Here is a 25,985-nt window from a genome sequence, read left to right on the forward strand (position 1 = left end):
TTGAGTATATTAAATTTCAAGGTGTTGAGTACATTTGACAAAACTTTTGTATGCTCATATTACCTATGCTCTTGATACCTTGTTAGGTATTTTGATTGAATTCCTTTTCTTTATTAGATTCATTTTTTCTCAGTGTAAAGTTAACAAAGAGGTGAGCAGTATAATTTCTTTTACAGTAAAATTAAGAGTCTCATTGTTTTATCACATCTAAGGAGATGATAAATATGTTAAATCCAAATGAATTAGTTAAACTTCATACTGTTATATCTGGACAGTGAGGAAAACAATGTTTTGCTACACAATTAAGTAGCCAAATAAGGAGTCTTTAATTTAATGCCAGCGACCACGAGTGGATTCACATTCTCCCATCCAAGTACTAACCAGGCCCGACCCTGCTTAGCTTCCGAGATCAGACGAGATCGGGCGCGTTCAGGGTGGTATGGCCGTAGACATGATTCACATTCTAAAGAACTCATGGCCCTGAACAAACTCAGAGGTTTGCTTTTAAAGGCAAAAAGAAGCGAGGGGAGTGGATGAGCACCTAGCCAAAGCAGTTTTACAGAAGCAAAACAGGCTTTCAGTTATTGTTGGAACAATCTAGGGAGAGGGTGCTCAGAGAAGCATTTTACAAAAAGCAAAAGAATGTGCTCAGTTGTCTTGGCCTTTCACAGAGGTTGTCAAAGCAGCATCCTGAGGGCTTTCTAGTATCTAGACATTAGGGAGCATTTATGGCCTTTACACAACTCTTTTCATTTACTCATCTGCAAATCTTGCAAAAGTCGTTCTATGGTCAGGGATATGGTGTTTCTACATTTCAATACATATTTTTGTACAAGGAAGGAGTCAACAGGTACTAATTTGTATTAAATATCTAGAAAGATAATTCTGGCTGTATATTCCAATTTATTGAGATTTAATTGTTAAAATGTGAGTAATTTGGTATTTTAACACATTTAATATATTTTTGACATTGTTATTTTTATTAACTCAATACTAGTTGTTTTTTGTTTTGTTTTTTTGACAGAGACAGTGAGAGTGTCAGAGATAAGGACAGACAAGAAGGGAGAGAGATGAGAAGCATCAATTCTTCATTGTGGCTCCTTAGTTGTTCATTGATTGCTTTCTCATATATATATATATTTTGATGGGGGGGGTCCAGCAGAGTGAGTGACCCCTTGTTCAAGCCAGCGACCTTGGGCTTCAACTAGCGACCTTTGGGCTCAAGCCAGCATCCATAAGGTCATGTCTGTAATTCCATGCTCAAGCCAGCGACCCCGTGCTCAAATTAGCGACCCCACACTCAAGTCAAGATGGTGAGCCTGCTCTCAAGCAGGCAACCTTGGAGTTTCGAACCTAGGTCCTTCATGTCCTAGTCCAATGCTCTATCCACTGCGCCACCATGTGGTAAGGCAGAATACTAGTTATTTGATGCTGTCATTGTTCTAACTTAGCCAAACTTAATTCCCCGAACAGTAAAACCTGATGTGATTTTTTTCATCTTGTTCTTTCACTAAGCAAATTAGAAAATTATAGGAAAAATACTATCTGTCCTTTGAATATAAAGCTTTTTTCTTCCTGAGGCTTGTGGATTGGTCTGGGATGATCTAGTGAAAAGATTGAAATTAGACAGTTCTGGATTTAAATTCTGCTTCACTGGTTAATAGCCAGATGAATTTGTTAATGTTTCTAGCAAAGTCAAATACTCTAAATAATAGATGCATACATTAAAATAGAAAATACACATTTTGTGCCTAATTTAATGCTTTTTACGTGCTAAGTCTTCAAAAATTATAGTTATTGTTATTAGGATCACCATTGTCATCTGAAGCCCAGAACTCCAGTCCCTAGATGTGCTTCACAAAGAGCAAAAGTACAAAACACGACCGCTGACTGATTGTATGCACAGATAAAAAGAAGGGGGAAATTGAGTATTATCCCTCCATTCTCCTGGGTGGGTGGTGGTGTATTGCTACATTTTTTTTTCTGTTGCTCCCCACCCATTTTTACATTTATCTCTTTTATTGGAAAGCAACTATGTGGAATAATCAGTAAGGAAAACAATATGATTCTCCCTCCCAGCTGATAGAACCCTTTGTGCTTTAAATCTAGCTTGTTTTTAGGTTATTTCTTTAAAAAATTTTTTTTTAATTTATTGATTTCAGAGAGAGAGAAAAAAACCGATTTGTTGTTCCACTTATTTATGCATTCATTGGTTGATTCTTTTTTTTAAGATTTTTTTATTTATTGATTTTACAGAGAGGAGAAAGAGAGGGGGTAGTGAGAAGTATCAGCTCATAGTTGCTTCACTTCAGTTGTGCATTGCTTGCTTGTTGATTGTCATATTAGTCTTGATCAAGCAAGCCTAGGATTTCAAACTGGCAACCTCAGCATTCTAGGTTGATGCTTTATACACTGCGCCACCACAGGCCAGGTCTTTGGTTGATTCTTGTATGTACCCTGACCAGGGATCAAAACCACAACCTTGGCATATTGGGACGAGTTGATCTTCTAACCAACTGAGCTACCTGGCCAGTGCCAGGTTATTTCTTAAAAGGAGTGATTGAAAATATAGTGTTATAAGCAGAGGGTGGGGAGGCGGAAGAGGGAGGTTGCTAGATAATGTGATATAGGCCATTTGGTTTACCTTTTTTATTTTTAAATATTTTTAGAGAGTGATAGAAAGGGAGAGAGATGAGAAGCATCAGTTCATACTTGCATCACTTTAGTTTGTTCATTGATTGGATTGCTTCATCATTGTTTACCTTTAAAAAGTATTGGGATTAATCATTTATGTTTCTTTCTGCCTTTCTAGATTGTAAACCTTGTTGAGGACATTAAGTATATTTACTTTGTTTCCCACAGCACCTGGAATAAATGCATTTTATCTGTATCTTTTTATGTATCTTTCAAAGTTATATATATAAATATATATATATTATATAGATACATATGATATATATATTTTTTTAGCTAGAGAAACAGAGAAGGACAGATAGGGTCAGACAGACAGGAAGGGAGAGAGATGAGAAGCATCAGTTCTTCATTGTGGCACCTTAGTTGTTCATTGATTGCTTTCTCATATGTGCCTTAACCAGGGAACTCCAGCTGAGCCAGTGACCCCTTGACTCATGCTAGCGGCTTTGGGCTCAAGCCAGCAACCATGGGGTCATGTCTATGATCCCACACTCAAGCCAGTGACCCCTCGCTCAAGCTGGTGAGCCCATGGTCAAGCCAGAGGAGTTCACGCTCAAGCCAGCGAGCGACCTTGGGGTTTTGAACTTGGGTCCTCAGCATCCCAGGCTGACACTCTATCCACTCACCATCTCCTCGTCAGGCTCAAAGTTAACTTTGTGCTTTTTCTTTCTTAGATTTTTCTACTTGAGGTCAGACTTTCTATCTGATTCATTTCTTTGTGTTTGTGACTTACAAATGATTGATACTTAATAAATGGGTTGAATGAATGATTTAACTGTCTTCAGAGTTATAGGTAAGCATTTATAAGAATAAAGTCAGCAATTTATAACTGGAAGAAACTTTAGGGTTTATATACTCTAGCTCTTTAATTTTCAAATAAAGTAACTTACAAAAGGTTGCAGGACTTATATTCAGAAACAAACAGCAGAGGTAAAGTTAGAACCCAGCCAGATCTCTTACTCATAGTGCCTTTTTTTTTTTTTTTTTTTTTACAGAGACAGAGAGAGAATCAGAGAGAGGGATAGATAGGGACAGACAGACAGGAACGGAGAGATGAGAAGCATCAATCATTAGTTTTTCGTTGCGCATTGCAACACCTTAGTTATTCATTGATTGCTTTCTCATATGTGCCCTGACCGTGGGGCTACAGCAGACCGAGTAACACCTTGCTTGAGCCAGCGACCTTGGGCTCAAGCTGGTGAGCTTTTTGCTCAAACCAGATGAGCCCACACTCAAGCTGGTGACCTCAGGGTCTCGAACCTGGGTCCTTCCGCATCCCAGTCAGATGCTCTATCCACTGTGCCACCGCCTGGTCAGGCTCATAGTGCCTTTTATTTCTTCTTTTTTTTTTAACTTCTTTTCTTTTTGATTGGGATATTTGTGTTCTGTAGGGAAAAAGAAAAAAGAAAATTTTCATAGCCAGCTTGAAAGAAAAATAATATTATATAGTCTGTAATGTCTTTAATATTTTTTATTTTACTTATTGATTTTTAGAGAGAGGAGAGGAGAGAGAGATTGATAGAGAGAGAGAAAGAGAGAGAGAGAAAGGGGGGGAGGGAGAAGCAGGAAGCATCAACTCATAGTAGTTGCTTCCTATGTGTGCCTTGACCAAGCAAGCCTTTGGTTTCGAACCAGAGACATAAGAGTTCCAGGTCAACACTATCCACTGTGCCACCACAGGTCAGGCTAGTCTGTATATCTAGTTTGGTTGTCTATGTTCAGTCAGTATTTTCAGGATGAACATAGTATTTCCTCACTTATCATTACCACAACTTTGATCAAATATAATTTTCTTAAAATTCTCTAAAAACTAAAAACTAAAATATTAGATTTTTAAAATTTCTTATTGATTATAATCCACCCTACATTTACATAGTACATTAATATATGAAATATCTTGACATTCATTCTCTTATTTTGATTCCAGTGATAGTCTTAAGAGTTATGTTGGGCCTTGGCTGGTGGCTTGGTGGATAGATTGTCAGCCTGGTGTAATGAACATTCTGGGTTCAATTCCTAGTCAGGGCACACAGGAGAAGTGACCATCGGTTTCTCCTACCCTCCCTCTCCCCCTTCTCTTCTTCTTCCCCTCCTTCAGCTGGTGATTTGGCTAGATTGGTTCAAGTGAGGCCCTGGGCACTGAGGATAGCTCCCGGGAGCATGACAGCCTCAGGTGCTAAAAATAACTCAGTACCTGAGCATTGGCCATAGATGGGGTTACCAGGTAGATCCTGGTCAGGGTGTGTGTGGGAGTCTGCCTCACTATCTCCCCTCCTCTCACCTAAAAAAAAAAAAAAAGTTATGTTGGCCCTGGCCGGGTGGCTCAGTAGACTGGTACAGCATTGTCCTGGCATGCCGAGGTCACAGGTTCAATCCTTGTCAGGGCACATACCAGAGGTAACCAATAAGTGCATCACTAAATGTAACAACTAAGTGGAACAAGTTGATATCTCTCTCTCTCTCACACAAATCAATGGAAAAATTTTTTTTTGTAAATGTTATGTAGGGAAGCCCTGGCCAGACAGCTTGGTTGGTTGGAACATTGTCCAGAGCGTGGAGGTTGCTGGTTTGATTACCTGGTCAGGGCACATACAGGAGCAGCTTCCTGTCTCTCTCTGCTTCTCTCTCAAAAAAAAAAAAGAAAAAAGAAAAAAGAAAAGGATATGTAAGGCATGGCTTTCATTTAGATACTTTAACTTTTAAATTATAGTTGACATTCAATATTATATTAGTTTCAGGTATACTGTGTAGTGGTTAGACATTTATATAACTTATAAAGTGATCTCCTGATAAGTCTTGTACCCACTTGACCATATAAGTTATTACTCTATTGGTTGTATTCCCTAAGGGGTACTTTACGTCCCTGTGACTATTTTGTAACTGCCAAATTGTACTTCTTAATCCCTTCACCTTTTTCACTCATTTCCTCAACACCCTTCCCATCTGGCAACCACAAGTATGGTCTCTGTGTCTATGAGTGTATTTCTGTTTTGTTTATTCATTTATTTTCTTTAAATGCCATATGTAAGTGAAGTCATATGGTACTTCTCTTTATCTGATTTATGTCACTAAGCATGATACCCTTTAGGTTAGACCCATACATGTTGTCTCCAATGTTTTTTATGCTGAGTAGTACTCAATTGCATCACATCTTTATCTATTCATCTTTTGATTAGTGCATTCATATAGCTAGATAGATATTGATATATGTCCATATATGTATATAAAGTAATTATTGATAGGTATGCCATTTTATTATTTTCTGATTGTTTTTATAGTTCTCTGTTCCTTTCTTATTCTCTTGCTTTTTTCCTCTTGTAGGTTGAGGGCTTTCTGTATTGTTGTATTTGTATTTCTTTCTCTTTATTTCTTGTATATCACTTCTAGATTTTTTGTTTGTGGTTACCCATCTATGTTTATAGCAGTCTATTTTAAGTTAACGGTTGCTTAAGTTTGAACAAATTCTCTAATCACTATCATTTTTACTCACTTCTCTCTGTTTGTTTTTGTCATTATTTTTTACTTATGTTTGTTGTGTGTTTGTGTGTATCCCTTAATTTACTGTTGTAATTACACATGATCTTCCTACTTTTTCCTTTTAACCTTTTTGTGCCAGCTTCAGTGTTAGTTGATCCACAGCTTTTGTAATGTGTTTGTCTTTGTCAGTGAAAATTTTTTTTCTTGCAGTATTTTCTCATTTTTATTTTTTTTCCTTTTTACAGAAGTCCCTTTAACTTTTCTTGTAATGCTTATTTGGTGGTGATGAACTCCTTCAGGTTTTTTTTTTTGGGGGGGGGGGTGCTTTTTATTTCTCCTGGTTTCTAAATGATAGTCTTTCTGAGTAGAGTAGTCTTGGTTATAGGTCTTTGCTTTTTATCACTTGGAATATTTTGGGCCAGTTTCTTCTGGCCTGCTGAGTTTCTGTTGAGAAATCAGCTGTGCTATGGGAGCTCCCCTGTAAGTAACTAACTGCTTTTCTCTTGCTGCTTTTAAGGTTTTCTCTTTGTCGTTAACCTTTGGCATTTTAATTATGATCTGTCTTTGTGCAGTTCTCTTTGGGTTCATCTTGTTTGGGACCCTCTATACTTCCTGGACTTTAATGTCTTTACCCTTTACCAGGTTAGGGAAGTTTTCAGTCATTATTTCTTCAAATAAGTTCTAAAGTCCTTGCTTGCTTTCTTCTTCTCGTACCCTGCTAATGTAATAACACTTGATGTTGTCCCAGCAGCCCCTTAACTATCCTGATTATTAATTTTTTTTCTTTTTGCTTCTCTGAATTGTGTTTCCTGCTACCTTGTCTTTCAAATCACTGATTCAATTGTTTTGTCTAATCCGCTCTTTATTCCATCTAATATATTCATTTCCGTTAATAAATTCTTCATTTCTGACTCTTATGTTTTCTTTCTCCTTTTTAATGTTTCATATATATATATATATATATTTTTTTTTTTTTTTTTTGTATTTTTCCAAAGCTAGAAACGGGGAGAGACAGACTCCCGCATGCGCCCGACCGGGATCCACCCGGTACGCCCACCAGGGGGCGACGCTCTGCCGCGACCAGAGCCACTCTAGCGCCTGGGGCAGAGGCCAAGGAGCCATCCCCAGTGCCCGGGCCATCTTTGCTCCAATGGAGCTTTGGCTGCGGGAGGGGAAGAGAGAGACAGAGAGGAAGGAGAGGGGGAGGGGTGGAGAAGCAGATGGGCGCTTCTCCTGTGTGCCCTGGCCGGGAATCAAACCCCGGGACTTCTGCACGCCAGGCCGATGCTCTACCACTGAGCCAACCGACCAGGGCACCTATATATTTTTTAAGCTATCCCTGAGATCATCTTTTCCTGAGTTCATTGAGCAACCTAAAATGAGTGTTCTGAACTTTGCATCTGGTTGATTGTGTCCATTTCATTTAGTTCTTTTCCTGGAGCTTTATCCTGGTCCTTCATTTGGGACATGTTTCTTTTTCTCCTTATTTGCCTCTCTGTTTCTTTCTGTGTATTATATAGCTACATATCCCACTTCTGGCAAGGAAGCCTTATGGTAGCAGGTGTCCTGTGAGGCTCAGTGGTGCAGTCTCCCTGTTTACCTGAGCCGACTGCTCCAGGTTTGTTCGTTGTATGGATTGTATGTGCTTTGCTGTTGTAGTTGAGCCTTGATTGCGGTTGGCTTATCGGTGGGTGGGATTGATCCTTAAATTGACTGGCTATGAAGATTAGCTGTTGTGTGAAAGCTGACCAACGAAGAAGGATTTGCTGTAGCCAGGCTCTGCTGCCTGCTGAGGCCACCCTTTGTGTGTGTAGTTTGTGCTGCTAGTTTTTTTATTCTCTGGTGTGTTCTGAAGCTGGCCACTAAGTGTGTTAGTTCTGGGGACTTTTGAGAGGGACTATTCAAGGACAGCTGCTCCCTGTGACCAGCCTGGGGCCACCGTCTAGGAGCTACAAAGTGATCTGCAGTTTGCAGCTGCCTATGTTGGGCTTGGAGGCATCTGGGAGTGTTTGTGCTGTGAACTAGGCTGGCTGCCAGTGGCACAAGGCTCGGGACCACTTAGCAGAAGGTGCAGGGCATGCTAACGCCATCCACAGCTTGTTTGGGTTTTAGGGGCCTTTGAGAGATTCTAGGAACATTTGAAGCGGCGCCCCAGCCTGATCCACTGCTTGTCTGGATTAGTCCCTAAAAGACATTTGTGCCTTCCTTATGAATTTTAGTGGGGCAAAGTCTCAGAGAATCACCAACATGGTGTGACAGGTGTTAGGCAGGTTAATGGAAAATCAGATATGGCAACAATCTGCACCTGGAGGCTGTTTTCTGGGAGGGCTGAATGAAGAACAAAGGCGCCTGCCTGCTTTGCCTTGAAGCCAGACAATTCATTTCCTCCCTGTATATCCCTGGCAATTTTCAAGCTGCTGTGGCTTCTCTGGAGCTTAGGGCAAATATTTGTGATTGAGTCTTATTCAGATCCTTGAAGATTCCCGGGGTCTACAGTAGCCCTCCAACTCACCTGAACCTAGTGCTGCTGATTCCCACAGCCCAGTCTTGTAGGGACTTTTCTTTCTGGCACTGGTGCCCAGTCCTGAGGAGCCTGGTATGGAGCTTGGACCCCTCACTCATCAGTGGGAACCTACGTAGCTGAGAGATCCCTTCCCTTTCTTAACCATCATACAGGGGTGTGGGACCAGACTGTTCTGGGCCTCTGTAGTGCATGAATTTTACTTATTTAGTATTTTTCTGAAGTGAGAAGCAGGGGGCAGCAGACTGACAGACTCCTGCATGCACCTGACCAGGATCCACCCGGCATGCTCACCAGGGGGTGATGCTCTGCCCATCTGGGGCATCTGCAACCGGAGCCATTCTAATGCCTGGGGCAGAGGCCATGGAGCCATCCTCAGCGCCTGGGCCAACTTTGCTCCCATGGAGCCTTGGCTGCGGAGGGGGAGAGAGAGAGAGAGAGAGAGAGAGAAAGAGAGAGAGAGAGAAAGGGGAGGGGGAAGAGTGGAGAAGCACATGGGCACTTCTCCTATGTGCCCTGGCCGGGAATCCAAGCCGTGACTTCCACACGCCAGGCTGATGCTTTACCGCTGAGCCAACCGGCCAGGACCCCATGAATTTTAAATCGTTGGCATTTTATAAAAAAGTATATGAGGCCCAATGACACTATTATTGCTTTACTGATTACCTAGTGAGTAAATTATGGGGTAGACTAACTGCAAATGATTTAAAGGATTTTCATTACTCTTTCTACTGTGGTAAGGCAAATGACCCTTTAGATGAATACATTTTTAAAATACGGTCATGATTGAAGAACAGTTAGCAATACCACTATTCAGTTCCCTTTACTTCATTTTCATTTGTCCTCTTGTGTAGAAATAAGTATTATATGGTGTTCAATCAGCGTATATTTGAGGGCTGTTAGGTGCTTAGCATTGGTAGTAGATTTAAATAAGGTAGATAATATGTAAATGTTAGGGATGTATTTTAATATGACAAAGTTTAAAAGTTCTAATTAAGAGAATATAGTGAAAAGCACATTTGATATTTTGTTGAGTAACTGGAAAACAGTCATCTATCTAAATCAGTGTCTGTTAGAAATAATTTATCTTACTAGAATAGAAAATATGAGTTCTTAAGAACATTGTCTGAGATACTTAATGAAACCTTGACCTTTATTTCTAGCATTTTAGTTACCTTACACTAAGACTCAGCCAAAAATTTTTGAAAAATAATAAATTTCTCAAACTAAATATGCAGAGGCAACTGTCACAAACATTTTGGTAGGTATCTTTTCACATTTCTTGCTCTGCGTATATAATTCTATAAAGAGTATATATAATTTTATAGAGTTGATTCCTCTGTAATTTTTTTTCATTCAGTAATATCATGAAAGCTTTTCAGTGTAACTATTAGAACTGCATGATCATAAAACCTGGAAGCATGCTAAGTTTTCTTTTTCATAATTTATTAATCATTCTCCAAATGCTGAACATTTATTTCAAATGTTTTATTATAGAATAACTTCTTAGAGCAGCCTTTCAAATTGAGAAATTTCTATGATTATTTATTTATATTAAAATAAATTTGAGCCTGGCCTGTGGTGGTGCAGTGAATAGAGTGCCCACCTGGAACTCTGAGGTTGCCCATTTGAAACCCTGGCCTTGCCCTGTCAAGGCACATACAGCAATCAACCCATGAACAGCTAGAGTGAAGCAACTATTTCTCATTCCCCACCCCACCTCTCTCTCTCTAAAATTTAAAAAAATAAATAAAGTAAATTTGTCATTACTTTTTATGTTATCTGTTGACATTATTTTGAATTTATGATCATAATTTATACTCTTTTTTTTTTTTTTTACCAACTCTATCTTATGTGGAACATTTTGCTCTAGAATAAAGTTATTTATTGAGTAGAAAATGTTTGGGTATTTTTAAAAATACATAATTTTTAGAATACAGATTTTGAAATGGAATAGTGTTCAACAGCAAATATTTTGAGTAAGTTAGACATGATGCTTTGATATCTTCATATGTACCTGATATTGAAATATTTAAATGTGTGTGTGTTTTTTAAAACAGGTTATCTTTCTCAAGGAATAGACCTTTCTGGAATCGAAGTAATAGAAAATGATCTCCTTTTCATTGCAAGAGCTCGACTTGAAGTGGAAAATCAAGCCAAGCGCCTGCTGGAGCAGGGTGTGGAGACTCAGGTAATAAAAATAGCACCTTTTAGGCCCTGGCCAGTTGACTCAGTGGTAGAGCGTCGGCCTAGCGTGCAGGAGTCCTGGGTTCGATCCCTGGCTAGGGTACACAGGAGAAGCGCCATCTGCTTCTCTGCCCCTCCCCCTCTCCTTCCTCTCTGTCTCTCTCTTCCCCTCCTGCAACCAGGGCTCCATTGGAGCAGAGTTGGCCTGGGCACTGAGGATGGCTCTGTGGCCTCTGTCTCAGGTGCTAGAATGGCTCTGGTTGCAACAGAGCAACACCCCAGATGGGCAGAGCATCGCCCTCTGGTGGGCATGCCGGGTGGATCACGGTCGGGCACATGCGGGAGTCTGTCTGACTGCATCCCCGTTTCCAACTTCAGGGAAAAAATAAATAAATAAATAAATAAATAAGAAAATAACACCTTTTAATGTGAAAAATATGTCATTATACAGATGAGCATTAACTTTGAGTTTATAAAAGTAATATGTTTTCATTTTATCATTGAGAAACTGTAATATGAATTGGAAAGTAGGGCATTAAGTAAGTACAGTGTAAATTTGTTTAATATTTAATTCAAAAATTAGATTCTAAGATTTCTAATGTATAATGTATATACTATGAAATATATTTTTATATAATGTATATGTGTAAATGATAGTTGAAACCTGTTGAGCATGCTTACTTTGCTTGAGGCATTATTACTCATTTACGTTTTTTAGCAGCTTAGTAAGGTTGGTAGTATTATGAGGACACTGAGAGCCTAAGTACTTTGTCCAATTTTAATTATATTTTATTTTTAAATTACAGTTTATGACCAATATTATTAGTTTTAGGTGTACAGCCCAGTGATTAGACATTTATATAACTGATGTGATCACCCCGATAAATCTAGTACTCATCTGCTACCATATGTATAGTTGGTTCAATATTACTAAATATATTTCATCTGCTCTATTTTACCTCTTCTTGACTATGTGTAACTACCAATTTGTACTCCTTAATTCTTTCACCTTTTTCATTCATTCTCCCTTAACCCTTCTCCCATCTGACAACCATAATTTATTAATCATTCTCCAAATGCTGAACATTTATTTCAAATGTTTTATTATAGAATAACTTCTTAGAGCATCCTTTCAAATTGAGAAATTTCTATGATTATTTATTTATATTAAAATAAATTTGAAAAAATAAAAATAAATTTGAGCCTAGCCTGTGGTGGTGCAGTGGATAGAGTGCTCACCTGAAACTCTGAGGTTGCCCATTTGAAACCCTGGGCTTGCCCTGTCAAGGCACATACAACAATCAACCCGTGTCACTCAAAATGTTCTCTGTATCTATGAGTCTGTTTCTGTAGTGCTTGTTTGTTAGTTTGTTTTTAGATTCCACAATTAAGTGAAATAATATGGCATTTTTCTTCCTCTGACCTATTTCATTCAATACAGTATCCTCTAGTTCTATCTGTATTGTTACAGATTTTTTTTTTATGGCAGAATCATATTTTATTTATTTATGCACCATTTCTTCTTTATCCATTCATCTATGGACACTTAGGTTGCTTCCATATCTTGGTTCTTATAAATAATGCTGCAGTAAACTTGTGGATGTATATGTCTTTGGTTTTCTTTGAATAAATACCCAGAAGTGGAACTGCTGGATTCTTCTTTGTCTTTCTTTTTTTTTTTTCTTTCTGAAGCTGGAAACGGGGAGAGACAGTCAGACAGACTCCCGCATGCGCCCGACCGGGATCCACCCAGCACGCCCACCAGGGGGCGACGCTCTGCCCCTGGGGGGGGGGGTCGCTCTGCCGCGACCAGAGCCACTCTAGCGCCTGGGGCAGAGGCCAAGGAGCCATCCCCAGCGCCCGGGCCATCTTTGCTCCAATGGAGCCTTGGCTGCAGGAGGGGAAGAGAGAGACAGAGAGGAAGGAGGGGGTGGGGGGGTGGAGAAGCAAATGGGCGCTTCTCCTATGTGCCCTGGCTGGGAATCGAACCCGAGTCCCCCCGCACGCCAGGCCGACGCTCTACCGCTGAGCCAACCGGCCAGGGCCTATCTCTTATTTATTATACTCTTTGTATTAGAGTCTATTTTGTCTGGCATTAGTATTGCTACCCCAGCTTTTTTTTGTTTGTTTTGTGAAATACCTTTTTCCATTTTCTTACTTTTCAGTCTTGGTGTATCTTTTGATCTGAAGTGAGTCTCTTGTAGACAGCTTATATAAGGGTCTTGTTTTGTTATCCATTCACTCAATATATGTGTTTTGATTGGAGCATTTACTACCTTTGCACTTAAAGTAATTGTTGATAGACATGCATTTATTACCATTTTTATAATCCTGGTTTGGTGGAGTGGGACTTCTTTAGCTTTTCTTTTGTCTGGGAAGCTCTTTGTGCTTTGATTTTAAATGACAGTCTTCCCGGGTAGAGGAAACTTGGTTGTAGAGTCTTGCTTTTTGTTTGAATATTTCATGCCACTCTCATCGGCCTGCAAAGTTTCTGTTGAGAAATCAGCTGACAGTCTTATGGGCACTCCCTTGTAAGTAACTAACTGCTTTTCTCTTGCTGCTTTTAAGATTCTCTCTTTGTCATTAACCTTTGGCATTTTAATTACGAAGTGTCTTGGTCTGGGCCTCTTTGGATTTATCTTTTTTGGGACTCTCTGAACTTCCTAGACTTGTATGTTTATTTCCTTCACCAGGTTAGGAAAGTCTTTCATTATTATTGTTTCAAATCAATGTTTAATTTCTTAGTACGGGGGTCCTCAGGTTACAACAGTCTCGACAGTCAATGTTTGGGTTTATGATGCTCATTCCCATAAAAACTTGAAAGAATTGAATGTTTTGGCTTACACCATTAGCGTTGTACTTACAGACTACATGGGCGAAGTAGTTTGGTTGTGTGCAGTGGAAGCATACACAGTAATGCAGTGTGTTTGTGTTTTTATGTTCTAGATTATGATTTTACACCTGTGTTAGGATAGGTAAGTGACTTAGGCTAGGATGTGTTTCGACTTACACCAAAAATTGGGTTACATCACTGTGGTAAGAACGGAACTGTGTCTTACCCAAGGACCTCATGTATCTCTCTTCTTGATGCGAATGTTGGTATGCTTGAAGTCATCCCAAAGGTTCTTTATTCTATCCTTATTTTTTTTATTTTTGTTCTCAGTGGATATATTCTGCTTATTTTCTAAATTATTGACTTGATCTTCTGGTTTATACTCTATATTTATATTCAAATGTATTATTCATTTTATTGATTGTATTCTTCATTTGTGACTGATTCTTTTTTATATTTTCTATTTCCTTTTTTGTGTTTTCTATCTCTTTGTTGAAGTTTTCACAAAGTTCATATATTCTTCTCCTAAGTCATTGAGCATCCTGATTTGAACTCTGCATCTAGCAGAGTGCTTGTTTCCATTTTATTTTGGGTTTTTGGAGGGGAATTTTGTTCTGTTCTTTCATTTGGGGCATGTTTCTTTGTCTCCTCATTTTGGCTGCCTCCCTGTATTTGTTTCTATCTATAATATTAGGTAGAGCTGCTTTCCCAGTCTTGGTAGAGTGGCCTCATGTAGTGGATGTCCTGTAGGGCTCAGTGGTAGAGCCTCGTAGGTCACCTGTGTTAGGGACTTCAGTTATGCCAACCTCCCTCTCCCACTTTGCCATGTGGGCGGTGTGCACCCTCCTTCCTATTGTAATTGAGCCTCGGTTGCTGTTGGAACATAAATGGGAAGGATTTATCCTCAGGCCAGTTGCTACAAGACTGGCTGAGACCACAGTAGAGGATCTGCTGTGCAAGGGCCTGCCCCACAGAGCAGAAGTCACTGCAGGGGGCTGGTGCCTGATGAGTCTGCCCCTTGAGTGTGTCATTTGTGGAGCTGGCTGCATTATGCTTCGGTGTGGTCTAAAGCTGACCACCGGGAATGCTGGCTCTGGATCACCCTAGGAGTTGCAGGCCAAGATCAGCCATCACTTGTGCCTTGCCTGCGGCTACCAGGCATGAGCTACAGAGCGATTTACAGATGGCTGCTACTTGTGTTAGGCTTGGAGGTACCTGGGGGAGGCTAAGCTGCAAAGCAAGGTCTGGTGCCACTAGTTCAGAGTTTAGGGTCACTTAGCAAGAGGTATGGAGCACACTGAAGCCAGTTGCTGTTGTGTGGGGTTTGTGAACCTTTGAGAGATTTTAGGAATGTCATTATGAGCCAAGACAGGCTATTTGTATGGAAAAGTCACTGGAAATGGCTTGGGTTGACTTACAAGTTGGATGGGGCATGGTGTCAGGGAGTCACCAGTACAGGTAGAACTGTATGGTACCTACTTGCCAGCTGTGTTGCGGGAGGACTCAGCAAAGGAACAATCAATCACCTCTGCTAGCACTTCTTTCTGGGATTAAGCTGTCCCTCCAGCCCTCGCTTGAAGTTGAACAGTTCCGCTTCTCCCATTATGTCCCTGGTGCCATTCAAAGTGCTGCCCCAGCGCTGGAGCTCAGAGCAAGTTCCATTAAGTCTGTGAGCAGGGGCTTTTGAGAGGAACACCTGAAATTCTAGCAGCCCTCCATCTCCTTCTGCTGTATACTCTCTAGTTTTCACAACCAGAAGATATGGGGACCTCTTTCTTACACTGGAACCCTGGACTGGGGGTCCTGGTATGGGGCTGTTATCCCTTGTCCCCTTCAGGGGGTCCTGCATAGCCAAGATATCCTTCCCTATTTTTAATTGCCATGCATGTGATGGGACCAGCCTGTCCTGCTCTCCACCATTTCTGCCCTCCACCGTCTTGTTGCTTCTTTATTATATATTTAGTTATAGGACTCTATTCAGCTAGATTTCAGGTGTTTCTGAATGATGGTTCTGTAGTTTAGTTGTAATTTTGATTTGGTTGTGGGAGAATCTGAGTACTGCATTTACCTAGTCTGCCATTTGAACAGCAGCCAAGAGCCTATAATTTGTCAAAGGTCAGACAGCTAGTAAATGGTATAGTTTGGATCAAAACATTTTTAACCACTCTAACCCAGACCTTCTACCCTTAATAAATAACTGTGCCATAATTTTTTTTTAAGTTGACTTAAAAACGTCAACTTAAAAAGGTGTTATTTGGCCCTGGCCGGTTGGCTCAGCGGTAGAGCGTCGGCCTGGTGTGCGGGGGACCCGGGTTCGATTCCCAGCCAGGGCACATAGGAGAAGCGCCCATTTGCTTCTCCACCCCCCCCTCCTTCCTCTCTGTCTCTCTCTTCCCTTCCCGCAGCCAAGGCTCCATTGGAGCAAAGATGGCCCGGGCGCTGGGGATGACTCCTTGGCCTCTGCCCCAGGCGCTAGAGTGGCTCTGGTCTCGGCAGAGCGACGCCCCGGAGGGGCAGAGCATCGCCCCCTGGTGGGCAGAGCTTCGCCCCTGGTGGGCGTGCAGGGTGGATCCCGGTCGGGCGCATGCGGGAGTCTATCTGACTGTTTCTCCCCGTTTCCAGCTTCAGAAAAATACAAAAAAAAAAAAAAGAAAGAAAGAAAGAAAAAAAAGGTATTATTTTCCTGATGCTTAATTTTCTGAATTAGAAGAAATCCAAAGGTACTGATATAGTAGAATCAACAAATCACTCGGGGTGGTAAACACTCAGTACAATATACAGATGATCAAACAGAATGTCGGTATGATGTTCTAACCAACTGAATTACCCAGTAAGGGATCTCTCTTTGATTCTTGATGAGTCTGATTAAAAGTTTATTCATCTTATTTATCTTTTCAAAGAACCAGCTCTTGATTTCATTGCTCTTTTGTATTCTTTTTGTAACTCTTATTTTATTTCTGCTGTAACATTTATTGTTTTTTTTTTTCTACTTTGGATATTTTTTGTTCTCTATTTTTCATGATCTTTGTGTGTTTTTCAGTTTTTTTTCTTGTAATTGATTTCTAGTTTTATACCACTGTGGTAAGAAAAGATGCTAGATATTATTGCAGTCTTCTTCAACTTATTGATACTTGTTTTGTGTCCTAACATATGGTCTGTTATAGGGAATATTTCATGTGCACTTGAAAATTATGTATATTCTGCTGCTTTGGGGTGAAATGCTTGAAAGTATCAATTAAATTCATCTTGCCTAGTGTATCTATTTCGTTGTTGGTTTTCTCTCTGGAGGATCTATCCATTGATATAAATGGAGTGTGAAAATCTCCTACTATTATTGTGTTACTATCAATCTCTCTCTTTATGTCCATCAAGTTTTACTTTATATATTCAGGTCCTCCTATGTGGTGTGCATAAATGTTTACAAGGGTTATATCCTGTTATTGGATCGATTCCTTTAATGTGTTGTCTCTTGTTTGTATTAAAGTCTATTTTGTGTGATATAACTATTGCTACTCCAGCATTTTGTTTGTTTTTTATATTTTTCTGAAGTGAGAAGTGGGGAGGCAGAGAGACAGACTCGCACATGCACCCAACCGGGATCCACCCGGGGTGCCCAGTATGGGGCAATGCTCTGCCTATCTAGGACGTTACTCCATTGCAACCAGAGCCAATCTAGCACCTGACGTGGAGGCCATGAAGCCATCCTCAGTGCCGGGGCCAACTTTTTGCACCAATGGAGCCTTGGCTGCAGGAGAGGAAGACAGAGATAGAGAGAAAGGAGAGGGGGAAGCGTGGAGAAGCAGATGGGCACTTCTGTGGGTTCTGGCCGGGAATCGAACCCAGAACTTTCACACGCCAGACCTATTCTCTACCTCTGAGCCAACCAGCCAGGGCTTTGTTTGTTGGTTTTGATTTTTATGAAATATCTTTTTCATATCTTTACTTTTAGTCTTTGTATATATTTTGTTCTGAGATGGGTCTCTTGTAGACAACATATATGTGGGTCTTATTTCTTATCCTGTGTCTCTTTTGATTGGAGTATTTAATTGGAGGGAGAAGGGAAGGAAGGGAGGGAGGGATGACGGGAAGAAAGGAAGGAAGGAGGAAGGGATGGAGGGAGGGAGGGAGGAAGGGACAGTTAAAAAGTGGCAATAAATAAGTACCTAACAATAATTAATTTTAAGTGATAGCCTTGTTGGTAGAATAGTATTGGTTGTAGATTCTTGCTTTATACCACTTTGAATATTTCATGTGAATCCCTTCTGGCCTGAAGTGTTCCTGTTGAGAAGTCAGCTGACAGCCTAATGGGAGCCCTTGTGAGTAATGATCTGTCTTTTTATTGCTCCTCTTAAGATTCTGTCTTTGTCTTTAACCTTCCCCATTTTAATTATGATATGTCTTCTTGAAGGCCTCTTTGGGTTTTTCTTGATTGGCACTCTCTGTGCAAATATCTTTTTACTTTTCCAGGGTTACAAAACTTTTCAGCCGTTATTTTTTCAAATAGGTCATCAATCCCTTGCTCTCTCTCTCATCCTTTGCTACCCCTATGATGTGGATATTGTTACGCTTGATGTCCGTTAAGACATTTTTTATTTTTTAAATTGGTTTTTTGTTGTTGTTGTTGCTCTGCTTGGATGTTTTCTGTTATCTTGTCATCTGAATCACTGATTCAGTCCTCTGTTTCCTCTATCCTGCTATTGATTCCTTCTATTGTATTCTTCATTTTTGATACTATATTTTTCCGTTCTAACTGGTTCTTTTTTTATGGTTTCTGTTTTTATAAAGCTTACTATCTCTTTGTTTATGTTCTCATTGAGATTATCCATTCTTCCCCTAAGTTTTTTGAGCATTTTTATAGCAATTGTTTTAAACTCTGCACCTGATAGCCTGGTTGATTCCATTTTATATAGTTCCTTCTCTGGGGATTTCTCTTTTTCTTTAATTTGGAGCATATTTATTTTTCACTCTGTTTTGTCTGCCTTTTAGAGTTTGTCTCTGTATATTAGTAGATCATCTATGTCTCTCAATCTTGTTATATTAGTCTTATGTTGTAGGTGCCTTGGGAAGTTCAGTGGTGCAGTTTTCCTTTTCACCTTAGGTGCTCCAGGAATGTCCCTTGTGTGGGTTATGTGAGCCCTACTGTTGTGGTTGAGTTTTTTATTATACCATTCTTTTTTTTTTTTAATTATTCATTTTAGAGAGGTGAGGAGACAGAGAGAGAGAGAGAGAAGAGGAGAGGAGCAGGAAGCATCAACTCCTATATGTGTCTTGACCAGGCAAGCCAAGGTTTTGAACAGTGTTCAAGTTCAATACCTTATCCACTGCGCCACCACAGGCCAGGCCTGTAGTTGAGTCTTAAATGCTGGTGGCTTTTTTTGTGAGTGAAGTTAACCCTCAGTCTGGCTAGGTATGAGGATTAACCCTGACCACAGTATATGAGCCATTTTGCAGGGTGTGGGGGCTGCCCCTTGAAGCAGAGCTGCCATAGTTTTCTCTTTTCTTTTTGTTTCCCCTCCCCTCCCCTCCCCTCCCCTCCCCTCCCCTCCCCTCCCCTCCCCTCCCCTCCCCTCTCCTCCCCTCTCCTCCCCTCCCCTCTTTTTTCTTTTGTTTTTTTATGAGAGAGGCAGGGAGAGAAAGAGATGGGAAAATTGTGCTGCTCCTGTATGTGCCCTGACTGGGGACTCAAACTGGCAAGGTCTGTGCTCCAGGCTGTTGCTGCCCTCAACTGAGCTATCCGGCCAGGGCTTAATTTTTACTGATTTTTAGAGAAATAGGAAGGGAAAAAGAGGGCAGGAGAAGGGAAGTATTTGTTGTTCCACTCAGTTGTGTATTTTTTTATTGCTTCCAGTGTGTGCCCTGACCAGGGATCAATCCCACAACCTTGTTGTTTTGGGACGACACTCTTAACTGACTGAGCTAACTGGCCATGGCCCATATTTTCTTTAAAAAGAATTGTTTTACTGATTTGGGAGAGAGACAGAGAGAGAGAGAGAGAAAGAGAAACATTGACTTACTATTTCACTTATTGATCCATTCATTGGCTGGTCTTATATATGCCCTGACCAGGGATCGAACCTGCAACTTTGGCATAGTAGGATAACATTTTAATTAACTGTGTTACCTGGTCAGGGTCTGACATCATTGTAAGAGTTAATTACAAGAAAATCAGTGCAGCCTGACCTGTGGTGGCGCAGTGGATAAAGCATTGACCTGGAAATGCTGAGGTCGCCGGTTTGAAACCCTGGGCTTGCCTGGTCAAGGCACATATGGGAGTTGATGCTTCCAGCTCCTCCCCCCTTCTCTCTCTCTGTCTCTCTCTCTAACCCTCTCTCTCTCTCCTCTCTAAAAAAAAATGAATAAATAAAAAAAAATGAAGAAAGAAAATCAGTGCAGCCAGGCCTGTGGGGGCACAATGGATAAAGTGTCAACCTGGAATACTAAGGTTGCCATTTTGAAACCCTGTGCTTTTCCGGTCAAAGCACATAGACAAGCAAGCAATGAACAACTAAAGTGAAGCAACTATGAGTTGATACTTCTTGCTCCCTCTTGCCTCTTTCTTCTCTATATAAAATCAATAAACAAAATCTTTAAAAAAAAGTGAGTACATTTTCCTTTTATTAGCATTTTTTCCCAAAACAAAAATTTTTAAACTAAATACAGATATTTTTTATTGTAACCATTTTTTCCTAGTTAATTTCTTAAATGTGCTATATTTATTTGTAAGTTTTCGATAGTTTTGTCCTATTACAGAGTCTTTATTATAATATTTTAAATTTCCTGTTTTTGAAGACATGAAGTAAATAAGTACTTAGATACTGAGGAACTATTGTTTCTTTCTACATAAAACATGCATAAGTAAACTTCCTTTTTAAAATAATTAATTAATTTGTTTAGCTAGAGAGACAGACTCCTCGACCTACCGGGATCCACCCAGCAACCCCCATCTGTGGTGCTCTAACTAGTCAAGCCACTGGCTGTAGGAGGGAGAGAGAGAAGGGGGAGGGAGGGAGAAGCAGATGGTCACTTCTATGCACCGTGACCAGGGGTCGAACCCAGGACGTCCACATACCAGGCTAGTGCTCCATCCACTGAGTCAACCCACCAGGGCCAAAAATTTTGACCCCATCAAAGTTGTACTATTTTTATATGGAAAAGTGTAAGGCCAGCAGCCAGGACCAGGGCTACCATCACAGCAGCCCAGCCCATGCAGGTTCGCATTGGATTCAGACAGTCGGTAAAGAAACAACAGAGCCAAAAACTGGTGGGCCATAGTCTTTAATCCTAGCTTGCACCCGGCGGGCAAGTAAAAACACACACTGGGCTCCAAAACCCACTCACATTCAGTGCTCACAAAGCTGCTGACTTATCTGAGTTTCCTAGAATCAAAGGTTTCTAGCTCACCAGCCTTATTCTCCTCAGTTCCCCATCTCCTTCCTTATCCCAGATACAAACTCTGCACAGACTGGCATCTCACTCAGCACTCCGCCATCTTGGCTGCTTCTCCTGGCCACATGGCCTCTTTCTGCTCTCTGCTCTGCTCCCTCTGCTCTCTCATGCTAATCATCCCAGGAACCAAGAGAGCAAACTCTCGTTCTGCCCCCATTTTATAGTGTAGAAATCCAAACTCTTAATCCAATATACATAATAGGGAAGTCTCTACTACAAAGTCACTTCTCTGAGGCATGATAGGATTGTACCACCTCACACTAAAAAGGGTGGGACAGGCTTAATCCCAAAACCAAGGCTACAAGGATTCTGCCTGCCTACAGCCCGCCCCCAACACATTGATATCACCTGGGCGACGGCCTCCACATGGGCAGCACCATTTTTAACAAAGTGAGCATAATACATTTTATCTGCCCAACAAAAAGATTATTACTTTACAAAATGTTTGGCAGTATTAATGACTTAGGGTATATTGTCTGGTAAAGTTTTCACATCATTTTATTAGTAAAAGCATTCTTCAATTTAGTTGGCAGTGTTTGTCACAAATGTGTGGCTTCATCTGCAGCTCTTTGTTGATTTCTGTTTCTTTCTCTATCTCTCTTTCCTCCTTATCCTCAGAATCTTTCAGTGACAGGTGCCTGACAAAGAGAAACGTTATGGTATTTTCAGAATTGTAACAGATTTCATTACCACAAGTTCTAACTAGCTTTCAAAAATAGGTGATAAAGAGATTTTGATCCAGATGAGTTCCTGCATTACCATAGGTACCAGGCCCCCACAGTGAAATGGTGACATATTAATTAAAAAGATGGCTTTAACTTGTGAATTAACAGTTTCCCAGAAACAAATGCGGAACTTCCTGGAGGTTCCAGAATGAAGGAAGATGATCTCCTTACTTGTTTCTAAAAGCAGGAAGAGAGTGTATGCACTCAGTTCTTTCAGAGCTCAGTACCTGTGTGTATTCTGCCCTGTAGTAGTAAATGTTGCCAGCGCTAGGAAGTAAACATCTGTGAATCTACCTTTTCCCTGAGACAGAAATAGTTTTGGCTCAGGCCAAAACTATTAGGACAGCATGATCCAGAGACTTTAAGATGACAATGTAGAATTAATGCTCACTAGATCTATCAATGTCCACATAGCATACAGGAAGTGATTATATATTATTAAACGTTTTTACTTTTGTAGTTAAACTTTCTCAGTTGTTTATAGCATAGAGGGTGTACCAATTCAAATAAATTCTGTTGAAGATTAATGGATTTAAGCATTTCCTTAAACTTCTTGGCAAAGTTGAATACGTTGATTCCTCTTGTAGTTTAATTATGGTAATTTAGCATGCAACAATTCTTTTGTGTTCTTGTTTTTTCTTTGAGTCCAACAGACTTTGATAGTGTACTCAATGTCAATTGATTTGTCAAGCTAAATATGTATTTTAAGAAGTCTGCCTTTTCTGTAAGTTTTCCTGGCTGATTTCATGAATTCTAGAATATATTTTAGAATTTGAACCTACAGAAACTTTTTATGTACTTGGTTCCAATATTGTTTTTGCCACTTACTGTATATAATGTTTCATTAATTTTTCAACACTTGTACAAAGCATTTTTCTTGCCACATTTAAGGCTGGTGGTTGTGGCCATGCAGATTTGCATTGAATTCGGGCAGATGGTAAAGGAACTGTGGATCCATAAAACGGTGAGCCATTCTACTTTTATTGGAGGCTCGCAAGGACAGGCAAGCCACAAGAAGGAAGGAAGGAAACAAAAAACCAAAAACCAAAGGAAAACCTGCTTTTCACAGTGGAGGGCAAGGGATCAGGAAACTAACCACATCTGTCTGTGGTGGGAGGGGGACCTCATCTCTTCACCCCTGAGGGGAAGCACTTATATCCTTGCAATAGTGCTGTCATGTGCTCCTGCACTAATTGCAGAGGGCTTACAGCTGGTAAACCTGTGAGCAAGCCTAACATGGCTGTTTTCACCAAACCACACATTAATAAACAGTTTGGGGAAGGAGTGAAATGGTTGAAGAGGGTCAAAAAGTACAAATTTCTAGTTATAAAATAACTAAGTCATGGATACATAAGGTACAGCATGGCAACTTGAAGTTGCTAAGAGAGTAAAAAAAAATTGTTTAACCATGAATAGTGATGGATGTTAAGTAGACTTATTGTAGTGACCATTTCACAATATATACAAATACTGAATTATTATCTTGTACACCAGAAACTAATATGATGTTGTATATGTCATTTATATCTCAATTTTTTTAAAATTGAGAGATTGGTTATAGTCTTTTCAGGTGACACAGATCTGAAGGCTTTATATGTTCCTTTAGTTTACCAGCCTCAGTGGACAATTTGAGACTCCCACACTGGGAGTCAATACAATGGGTAATTGTATTGGCTCAGCGGTAGAGCGTCGGCCTAGCGTGCGGAGGACCCGGGTTCGATTCCCGGCCAGGGCACACAGGAGAAGCGCCCATTTGCTTCTCCACCCCTCTGCCGCGCCTTCCTCTCTGTCTCTCTCTTCCCCTCCCGCAGCCAAGGCTCCATTGGAGCAAAAGATGGCCCGGGCGCTGGGGATGGCTCTGTGGCCTCTGCCCCAGGCGCTAGAGTGGCTCTGGTCGCAACATGGCGACGCCCAGGATGGGCAGAGCATCGCCCCCAGGATGGGCAGAGCGTCGCCCCCTGGTGGGCAGAGCGTCGCCCCACAGTGGGCGTGCCGGGTGGATCCCGGTCGGGCGCATGCGGGAGTCTGTCTGACTATCTCTCCCTGTTTCCAGCTTCAGAAAAATGCAAAAATAAATAAATAAATAAATAAATGGGTAATTGTATTTTCTTCTGGTGAGCATTTTAATTTTCCCTCTCTTCCTCCCTTCTACCCTCTCCCCCAACCCTTCCTCTTTTGTAGTATTTCATTTACCATAGAGTATTTCTCTATGTTTTTGTTTTATGCCAACTATAAAGTAGCACTGTTATTCTAGTTTCTGTATTTGCAGTCATGTTATTTGCTTAGTCTCCTGTCATGAACAGCCCATAGTAACATCGGTTGCTCTGTCCTTTTACTATATTTTATTGTTGTTTTATAGTGGAGATTCACTCTGATTAACTGCTGTCGGCTTTAGGGTCCTTTGGCAATTTTTCTTTTTTTTTACATTTTATTGTTCAATCACAGTTTGCATTCCACACTGATCTTTTGGCCTTGTTGCTTTCCATAGTTTCTAGTTTACTGAGCGAGCGACATTTCGTTTTAATTCTGCTGTGTGGATCATTTTTTCAGTAACTGACTAAATTTTCATTGTTTAGTATAAAATTCTATCACTGCATTTTGGTTGAAATTTGGTAATTGCTTTTCAATCTGTGTGTAATTGTTTTTCTGTTTCTAAAAAATTCAGAACTTTTATACATGGGTAATTTTATTATCTGATTTTACTTAATTTAAACAGTCTTATCCTGGTTCCTTTTTAGAGTGGTGAATAAAAAATTTTTTATTTTGAAGTTCAGAGAAAATGAATACCTAGAAGCCACTTTGGGATACTATAAATTAATTTGCATTTTCATAGTTTTATATAATTGGAGCCATACAGTATGTACTTATTTATGTCTGGTTCTATTCTTTCAACATAAGTATTTAGAGATTGATTCGTGTTGTGTGCATTAGTAGTTTGGTCTATGTTTTTTAATTGCTAATTAGTATTCTATTTTACTGTACTACATTTGTTTATTCATTTATTGATGGGCATTTGGGTTATTTCCAGTTTCGGGCTATTGTAAATAAAGCTTCCATGAACGGTTAAATTCCTTTCTTTTGGGAAAATACCTAACACAAATAATGGTTGTGTTTTGCAAAGAATTGTTTGTTTGTTTTTTCTTTTAATGTTTATTATATTAATTTTAGAGAAAGAGAGAAGGTGAGAGAGACAGAAACATCAGTCTGCTCCTATATGCCCTGACCGGGCATCAAACCAGCAACCTCTGTGCTTCGGGATGATGCTCTAACAAACTGAGCCATCTGGCCAGGGCTATTTATGTTTACTCTTTATTTTTATTTTTTCTTTTTTTTTTATAATTTTTTTTAAATTTTATTTATTCATTTTTAGAGAGGAGAGAGACAGAGGAGAGAGAGACAGAGAGAGAGAAGGGGGGAGGAGCTGGAAGCATCAACTCCCATATGTGCCTTGACCAGGCAAGCCCAGGGTTTCGAACCGCGGCGACTTCAGCATTTCCAGGTCGACGCTTTATCCACTGCGCCACCACAGGTCAGGCCTATGTTTACTCTTTAAAGAGACTTACCAGTTTTCTAAAAGTGCTTCCATCATTTTACTTTTGTCTATTAGGAGGTAGGGTTTTGGTTCCTCCAGATTCCTCACCAAAGTTTGATGTTGGCAATCTTTTTAATCTTACCATTTTTTATTGGGAGTATAGAATGTAGATTCTCATTTTAGTTTTAATTTATCCAACTTTTCAATGCTAAGTAGTAAAGGGTCTATGCCCAACATTTAAATAGTTTATAATTCTCTTCTTATTGATTTGTAAGAATTTTTAATGTAACCTGGATACAAGTTATTTGTCATATGTATGTGTATGGCCAGGGTCCACTGCCACCACAGCCATGTAGGTTCTCACTGGATTCGGGCAGACAGTACAGGAACTGTGGAGCCAGAAGATGGTGGGCCGTTCCATTTATTAAAGTCTCAGCAGTGGATGAGCAAACAGGCAGGGAAGACCGCTTCTCTTTCTCCCACCTAAGGACCCCACCAGTCTCAGCAGTCCCCAGCCAAACAGACCAGGTGGAAATCAAGGCTCCCAAGACCCGACCTGATCTCTAGTTC

The 25,985-nt window shown here is 40.3% G+C and overlaps 1 protein-coding gene and 1 pseudogene across 2 annotated transcripts in view; one reads left to right on the plus strand and one right to left on the minus strand.

The window, feature by feature from the left end:
* COG5 (component of oligomeric golgi complex 5) overlaps positions 1-25,985 on the plus strand; it is a 444,866-nt gene that overhangs the window by 192,038 nt on the left and 226,843 nt on the right. For both annotated transcript variants that reach the window (XM_066342433.1, XM_066342435.1), the window contains exon 7: positions 10,753-10,883. In XM_066342433.1, the coding sequence (XP_066198530.1) occupies positions 10,753-10,883 (131 nt within the window). The remainder of the gene's footprint in view (positions 1-10,752; positions 10,884-25,985) is intronic.
* Positions 335-451, minus strand: LOC136377824 (5S ribosomal RNA; annotated as a pseudogene).

Source organism: Saccopteryx leptura, chromosome 6, assembly GCF_036850995.1.
Source record: "Saccopteryx leptura isolate mSacLep1 chromosome 6, mSacLep1_pri_phased_curated, whole genome shotgun sequence".
NCBI lineage: Eukaryota > Metazoa > Chordata > Mammalia > Chiroptera > Emballonuridae > Saccopteryx > Saccopteryx leptura.